The 8,245-nt window shown below is 34.3% G+C and overlaps 2 protein-coding genes across 2 annotated transcripts; one reads left to right on the forward strand and one right to left on the reverse strand.

Annotated features, from left to right (window-relative positions):
• Positions 1-133: 133 nt before the first annotated feature.
• Lamtor4 (Late endosomal/lysosomal adaptor, MAPK and MTOR activator 4) lies at positions 134-843 on the forward strand. Its single transcript, XM_065503443.1, has 2 exons — positions 134-334; positions 407-843. Exons 1-2 carry the CDS (start codon positions 201-203, stop codon positions 657-659), a joined length of 387 nt encoding a protein of 128 aa, XP_065359515.1. The 5' UTR covers positions 134-200; the 3' UTR covers positions 660-843.
• Positions 780-2,531, reverse strand: Ccz1 (vacuolar fusion protein CCZ1). Its single transcript, XM_065503442.1, has 5 exons — positions 2,382-2,531; positions 2,221-2,318; positions 1,842-2,163; positions 1,598-1,773; positions 780-1,528 (listed from the first exon to the last, which is right to left on the reverse strand). The coding sequence occupies exons 1-5, from the start codon at positions 2,463-2,465 to the stop codon at positions 802-804; spliced, it is 1,407 nt and encodes a 468-aa protein (XP_065359514.1). The 5' UTR covers positions 2,466-2,531; the 3' UTR covers positions 780-801.
• Positions 2,532-8,245: the final 5,714 nt, after the last annotated feature.

The following is an 8,245-nucleotide window of genomic DNA, read 5'->3' on the forward strand; positions in this document are numbered from 1 at the left end:
TTGAACTGTCAATTCACTTGTGGCGAAAAATACAACAAACCCAAAATTAGGCAACTTTGATAGTTCAATTGTGTTTGAACAACAAATAGTACCTGTTGTTTTTGTATTTGTTGTAGTTCCGACCTCACCTACTATAAATTCACCTTGGTCTTTGTTTTGATTTTGTGTCGGAAAGATAATTCAGGAAATTGCCGAGAAACATGGAAAAATTAGCTAATCAAATTGGTTATTTAGTGCTTAAGGAAGATGGGGCTGTCCTAGAATCTGGAGGCGAGTTACAAAATGATGAAAGAAGTGCCAATATTTTCTTAGATTTTATAAATCTAACTGAAAGGTCTGTTTGTTACACGCCCATGTTTTTAGACGGGATTCATGATTTTTGCTTTTTCAATTTATTTCTTTTTAGTGTCGATGAAAACTTTATGCCAAACAGCAGTTGTGAACGCATTTCCATTGTGTACGAAGATCATAGCTACAACATCTGTATGTCCAACAGACGAATCTACATTGTGAAACTGCGTAATGGGTCATCGGCAGTTAGAGGTGTTGGCATTGGAGGAGGCCTAACAGGCACTAATTCTTCGGGTAATGGTTTATCAAATAATGGTGTTTTCGTGGAGTCTGAAGGCAATTTGGGCTCAACGGCAGCGTTAACTTGAGAATCCTCAAGCGCTGTCTGTTGCGCTTTCTGCGCCCATAGCTTTCGACAGCGCAGTCCCACGGACAGTGCTTGTAACCCATCAAAGGATCGTACTAGACGTTTTAATTGGAAAACACCGTTTATTTATTTAATAATATTGTTTATTTGTCAGCGAATACACCATCTTTAATTTCTTGTTCAAATATGCGTTCTGCTTCTTTTGTCACATCCAGTAGAGTAGCCTTTTGACTGAATATTACCACAAAACGCTGGCGCCAATTGAAGCGCCTTTTTACAATCCAAAAATCATCGGTTGACTTGACCATAATCTCGGAGTAGCTAGTTTTATCAGCATCTCTTTGAGGCTTCTCAACTTCATTGTCTGCGGAGTTGAATAAATCAGCTATTAGATTGGTTACATTCTGTGGCAAGGGTGTCCTATGCTGTGGTTCATCATCGTACAAATTACTGCTTAGTTTTAGACTTTGGTCGTTTAGAAACAGATACTTGGGTGACATGTACTCGGCATTATTTGTACAATCGATTGATGAGACTGCCGCAGTCGATGCCTTTACTGCATTAGGTTGCTTGGCTAAATAATCCTCAATATCTCTTGATAAAACATACAGCTGCGAGTTTATGGCATAGCTCAATTCGTCCAGTAGTTGAGAAGTTAATTCAATAGTTTGTTTAAAGAACAGGCACAACAAGGCATTTGTCGATGGAAACAAAATCATTTTGTAGGAAACTAGTTGTCCATTTGTTTTAAGAAAAATATTGCGGCTATTCAGTGCAGCATTAGACATGGGATCTCGTTGTGTTATTTCAATATTTTGAAATATATACTGATAGAGGGTGAATAAATTCGAAGAGTTTAATTTGCCTCCACTGAAAAATACACAAGTAGGAGATTAATATAAAATTCGTTTTTGGTAATTGTTAGTTACAGCAACTTACACCACTACAAACTCCTTGTAGAGAAAAATTGCATCAGTTATTGTGGGAAAAGTGGACTTTAAGGAATCTATGAAATTGTGAACTCGTAGGAAAAGAAATTTATCCAAAGGTAAATATTGCAATGAATTCATAAATTCAATAATATCATTAGCTGGCAACTTTAAGGAGGTAATATACTAGAAAAAGAATAGAATTTATTATTATTAGACAATTGTTCTAAGATATGAACTACATAACTACTTACCTTATTGAAAAAGTTCTCCAATTTTTGCGTTAAATAATCACGAGCCGTTTCTTTGTTGTCGGAAAACTGATCCAAGATCATTTGGAATGTACCATCTTCTAGGCAAAAGCGATTATAGCTTTGTATGAGCAGACGTCTGTAGAGGGCATCATGGAGTTCATATTTATGATATTCGGGATACTCTACACCATCTTTCGAATGTATTTCCTTGGGAACATTTAAAACTAGAACGAGCCAAAAGTTTGCTTCGGGTTGATATAACAATTGTGTTGTCTTCTCGGTGTGAATAACTTCACATTCACCCGGTTTTTCGCTAAATGAACTAAAGAGAAACATATTAGTATTTAACACTAAATAGATAATAGAGAGAAAAACTCACTCCGTAAATGCTGTAAAGGCTTGACTCAAACCCACATCACGTATTTTGGCATTTATGTCGATTTCCTTGGGATAATAATACAATATTTTTTCCTTTTCCTTAAAATAAAACCGTTGGTTATATTAACTTTGTGTGGGGGCGTATTAATCCAGCAAACTCACCTGTCCCTCCTTTTGACCATAGGTGGTATTGAAGATATAAAAGCTCCTAATAGTCACTTCGACTTTGCGGGGTAAATGATGCATTTTCACTACAACTTATTTTTATTATTATTGCTTATAACTTAAGCAATTAGTTTACATGTATTTTTATTTTCCCGAATAAATATTTTCACAGAATTAAGAATTTTGCAATGAAAACACAAACACACAGAAAAAGAAAACAAAGATTGTGTCTTTGTTTTCATTTTACAGCTGTTTTTTAATTGACGGCATTGCCAGTTCAATATCAATAAAACAGCGAAGAGTTGCCATATCTTACGCTACTATTTATAACCGTTAAAATGGCGGATGTCTGTGACTATGAAAAACTTTTTCAAACGTAAAAATTCTGAATTATATGAACTTACGCAATTTTCTTAGACTTAAGCCCATTTTAATTCCAAAACAATTTTTTTATATTTTGTAGTGACTATAATTTGATTTTATTTAATTTATATCTCAAAGGTCCTCATTTTGTAAACTGGAACAATTTGAAACATTAGAAATTTGTATGAATAATACTGATGAAATTTGATTAATTTCTAACAACATTGTTAAAACGTTGTTCAGTTAGTTTTATAAACAAGTCCTTGAAAAACAACTAAAATGTATCTATGTATTTTGTTTAATAATATTCATGGAAGAAAGTTTTGAAATTTTGAACAAGATTTATTTTGACAGAGCCAAATCGTATAAACATACAGATATGGTGCTATTGGAGAAATGCGTTATTGAAGATGGTATAAAACAGAGAATAAAGACATACATACATTACAAAATTCTCGTGAAGCAGATTTTTGACAAAAGTATAACATGTTGCTGAACTCTAGCTAACATTTTTTTGCAACACGTTGCAGATCTCTAACAACATGTATCTAAAGTCTAGCAACATGCTGCCATACTCTAGCAACATGCTGCCATACTCTAGCAACATGCTGCCATACTCTAGCAACATGCTGCCATACTCTAGCAACATGCTGCCATACTCTAGCAACATGCTGCCATACTCTAGCAACATGTGTTCAAACTCTAGCAACATGTGTCTAAAGTCTAGCAACATGTTGCCATACTCTATCTAGCAACATGTTGCCATACTATAGCAACATGTTGCCATACTCCAACAACATGTTGCCATACTCCAACAACATGTTGCCATACTCCAGCAACATGTTGCCAAACTCTACCAACATATGTCCAATGTCTAGCAACATGTTGCAGAACTCTAACAACATGTTTACAAAGTCTAGCAACATGTTGCCAAAGTCTAGCAACATGTTTCCAAAGTCTAGCAACATGTTTCCAAAGTCTAGCAACATGTTTCCAAAGTCTAGCAACATGTTGCCAACCTCTAGCAACATGTTGCCATACTATAACAACATGTTGCCAAACTCTAGCAACATGTTGCCAAATTCTAGCAACATGTTGCCAAACTCTAGCAACATGTTGCCAAACTCTAGCAACATGTTGCCAAACTCTAGCAACATGTTGCCAAACTCTAGCAACATGTTGCCAAACTCTAGCAACATGTTGCCAAACTCTAGCAACATGTTGCCAAACTCTAGCAACATGTTGCCAAACTCTAGCAACATGTTGCCAAACTCTAGCAACATGTTGCCAAACTCTAGCAACATGTTGACTCTAAAAACATGTGTACAAAGTCTAGCAACATGTCGCCATACTCAATATCAATATGTTACTGAACTCTAGTATAATGTTATTGAATTGTAGGAGCATGTCTCTAATCTCTGCCAATACGTTACTGAACTCTTGCAACATTTTTCCAAACTCTAGCAACATTTTGCAAAACTTTTGCTACATGTTTATAAACTCTAGTAACATGTTGCTGAACTCTAAAAACAGGTGGCTAACTAAAAAAAACATATTGATGGATTCTAGCAACATATTGCCGAACTCTAAAAACATGCTGCTTAATTACAAAAGCAAGAAATATATTGCTATAGTCAGCTTAGAGCTAAACTTTCAATTTCACAAACACATACATATTTCTAAAAAGGCTATTTATGGGCCACTAAAGTATTTTTCGGCAGATAAATCCCGTCCTCATGTATTTTAACTACTTATTACACTGACCTCGAATATTTAATAATAATTTATTAAACTGTTTTCATTTTCCTTCATAAACGTAAAGATAAAATACATGGTTGACATTGAGTTTTCGCAAGTAATTATGTATGAGAAGGGTAATTAATCTTCGATACAATGCTCCAGTACAAAAAAATAAAAATTTGAATAAAAAACGGTACTTAAATAAAGAATATTGTTTATGCATGAATGAGTTTCCTTCACTATTCTTTGGCTTTTGTTTACAAGATTCTGAATACTCGTTAATACAAGGAATAAAATTGTTTAAAAATTTGAAGAGAAAATACAATTCGTAGCGGATTTTTTAATAATAAAAAAGTAAATAGCAAGTGAATAACTATAAACAACTTTATTTATTTATTAAACAAACGAATATCCAAACCACAAACAAATTAAATTAAAAGTTTATTAGAATGACAAACAAAAAAAAAAAAACTCTGTGTAACTTTACTCTCAATGCGATGCGGTGTTGTTTTTCCGTGAAAAGCCAATGCAAATATAACTTGCAACAAATTTTTAGTAACAACAATGACAACTACAAAAATAGTTTTAACGTTAAAAAAAATAGTTGCAAATACATACATACACACATACTTTCATAGTTACGAGTACATGTAGACATAAAATTGCTTGCAAACCATGAAAACAAATTGAAAAACGTTTAATAATTAACACTGCTTCCAACAACATTTTGTATTTATTTTTGTTTATTAAAAATATTAGTTTTTTAGGTGGGAACTGTTAAGTCCTGAATGAAATATGAAAGTTAAAAACGATAAGTACAGATATCAAATTAATGGTCACTGCGTTTTTTTTTTTGGAAACTCTCCTCCCAGGGCGCTACGATCAAAGTCACCAAACCACAAATGCATTAAAACCCCAAAATGGGGGCTTAATTCATTATGAATTAAAACCTAAAAGTTTTAAATGAAATAAATCCCCAACCAAAGGAACTAAACCCCCAACCAAAATGATAAAGAAACCGTCTTCGTATACTAAAAACTTTTTGCATTGCCGGCCTTTGGCCGGGCGCAAAGGTTTTCTCCTCTGAGGTGTATTAAAAACTGGCTTCGCCCAGAATGCGCAATACAAAAAACTTTTCTGAGCGAAGCCAGTTTTTGATTCACCCCAAAGGAGGAAACCTTTACGTCCAGCCGAAGGCCCTCAATGTAAAACAACTTTTCTGAGCGAAGCCAGTTTTTGATTCACCCCAGAGGAGGAAACCTTTGCGTCCGGCCAAAGGCCCTTAATGCAAAACAACTTTTCTGAGCGAAGCCAATTTTTGATACACATTTTAGAAATTAAATAAATCCCCAAAAAATGAACCAAGTCCCTAAATTTCGTTGTTGCTTTTTTGGGGCCTTAATTCATTTGCGGTTTGGGGACTTTGTTCATTGGGGACTTAGTTCGTAGCGCCTCCACCCAGTTCTAGGAGACAGTACCGAACTAGTGATTTTACCCATCATTTATGGTGGGAGCTAGTTACTACAATAGCCACGTGACTAGTCATTTTAACACGGGCATGACCTAAGCAGGGGGTCAATTGTCTCTTTTTGATTACAATGGGACTGTCTAATGGCTGGTCCAAAGTAGGCAACGCGTTGGATTCACATACAGGTTACATAGCGTCAGTTACCTTACTAGATTTGTAACTGGTTACTTGATCAGCTACTTGATTAAAAAAATAAATTGTTAAGTATAAGGGTATATAAGATTCGGCATAGCCGAATATAGCTATTACATTTCTTTGCTTTGGCACATACGATAAAATTAACTTGAATTAATACAGCGAATATCGGTATATTATTTTACTATCTAAAAATGTAACATACGATAATTTCGCGCAAAGAGGTCGATATGAAAGCAATACTCGTATGTGTGATTATTTTGAGTAATATTTTTGATAGAGTTTTTTTCTAGTTTCCGCTCTATGTGTATTTTTCTATGAATTCTTCAAACAATTTGAAGAATTCTATAAATTGGAGTTTTGCAAATGCTACAAGAAATAATATTTGTTAATGGATAAATATTATTGTAGTTGGACGAAATAAACGTATTTCAAACTATGCTAGTGCAGCATATTTTAACTTAAGTCCAGATTTAACATAAATTTCCATTCCATCGCATATGATTGGTTATTTCGGTATAAAGAATTTCTAAAGTCTTCTCTTCAAACACAATGTGAGTGAATTGGTACTTAAATATTTGGAGTGAAGTTTTTGTAAAATTGTTTGTATTTATTTTCCTTTGGAAACAGTGTGAAAGGATAATAAAGATGCAAGAACTTGTTAAGCCTCTGCTATTATTTTAATCAGGTTGGATGTATATATGTGTGAGAGTATATGTGTGTATTGGTGTATGTCATACACATAAAAATTGTATGGAAAATGTAATGTAAAACGCAATGTAATGTTTATGTTAATTTTATTTTCAGCTGTATATTTTTTCCTGAGGTTCCACATTAGGGTGGCTCTTATTATGCACTTTTTGGATTTTCTATGCATCCAAGATCTTAAATTGTTTGAGCAAAATCTAATAACGTTAAGAGGTTGCACATTTTATTTGATGTTTCAAGTTTTCGGTCAAGCAGCAACATAAAAAAAATAAAAATTAATTGTGTAAAATACAATGGAATAACGTTAAAAAGCGAGTTTTTTTTTCAAATTTGTAGATATTATTTTGAAACATTTGTACAATAAAAAATTTATTCAAAGTAATGGCAATTGTTAGCTATGACCTTTTCCCAACCTTTTGGCAGCATATGCATTCCGCGCCATTATTTGAGGCCAAGAACTATTAATCTGAGTGTTGCGGGTTCGATTCCCGCCAGATACTCTGGGTGTATTTGTTTTGAAAAAAAATTTCAATTTTGGATACTCAGATACTGAAGTGTAGGGTTGTTCTATATGGCGGGTGAGGCAAAACTTACCAACCACTTAATTCTAAATACCTTTTAACTGATATTGCAACATGTGGCCTAGCGTTTGGCCACATATTCTGGGCGTTTTTCCACCATTTCTCGCTTCAAATGAATCAGTTGGGTTCGGTAAAGTTTCCCTGTGATGGTTTGGCCAGATTTCAGCAGCTCATAATAGATATGACACTTTTGGTCCCACCAAATACAGAGCATTAGCTTAGTGCCATGGATATTTTACTTTGGCTTCGATTTGGCTGGTTGGTCGGCGTTCAAGCTGCATTTCTGAAATACAAAATCGCCTTTCAAGGAATGTATCTCGGCTTCAATTCGTGTGTTACCCAATTTACATGCTTTTGGTTAATCCTGCTGCACGCAAACGTTTTGAAATTGCTGCCAATGATTTTGCATGCTCTTGTTGAGTTTTACAACAATCTTCATGGAGTAATGCCTACAATAAATGATGGATATGTATGTAATAACTTTTTGGAATACACGAAATTTGAAATAAAATATGCAACCTTTGAATGTTATTCGATTTTTTAGGTCTTGTGAGCATCGACAATGGAAAAATTGCAAAATAAGTGCCAGCCTATTGCACATTGTTTAAAGTCGTTAGTAAAAGTACTCCTCGTTTTCGCAGTGCTCGAAGTAACAATCAGTGTAGCAAGTACAATAACTAACTATTCGTGCACCAAGTTGCATGTACATAGTTGTTTGTTGCCTGCTGTTGTTTGGTTGCCGAAGAGATTGTTGTTATTTTAACTCAATTTCCAAAGTCTCCAGTTGTAAACAAATTAAAGTACCA

This window comes from Calliphora vicina, chromosome 3, assembly GCF_958450345.1.
Source record: "Calliphora vicina chromosome 3, idCalVici1.1, whole genome shotgun sequence".
NCBI classification, from domain to species: domain Eukaryota; kingdom Metazoa; phylum Arthropoda; class Insecta; order Diptera; family Calliphoridae; genus Calliphora; species Calliphora vicina.

Coding starts and splice junctions, on each gene's coding strand:
- Ccz1 (XM_065503442.1), bottom strand. CDS start 2,465: ATGCATCATTTACCCCGCAAAGTCGAAGTGACTATTAGGAGCTTTTAT. Junction 2,164..2,220: donor GCCTTTACAGCATTTACGGA/GTGAGTTTTTCT, acceptor GTTTCTCTTTAG/TTCATTTAGCGAAAAACCGG. Junction 1,529..1,597: donor TACAAGGAGTTTGTAGTGGT/GTAAGTTGCTGT, acceptor TGTATTTTTCAG/TGGAGGCAAATTAAACTCTT.
- Lamtor4 (XM_065503443.1), top strand. CDS start 201: ATGGAAAAATTAGCTAATCAAATTGGTTATTTAGTGCTTAAGGAAGAT. Junction 335..406: donor TTTATAAATCTAACTGAAAG/GTCTGTTTGTTA, acceptor ATTTCTTTTTAG/TGTCGATGAAAACTTTATGC.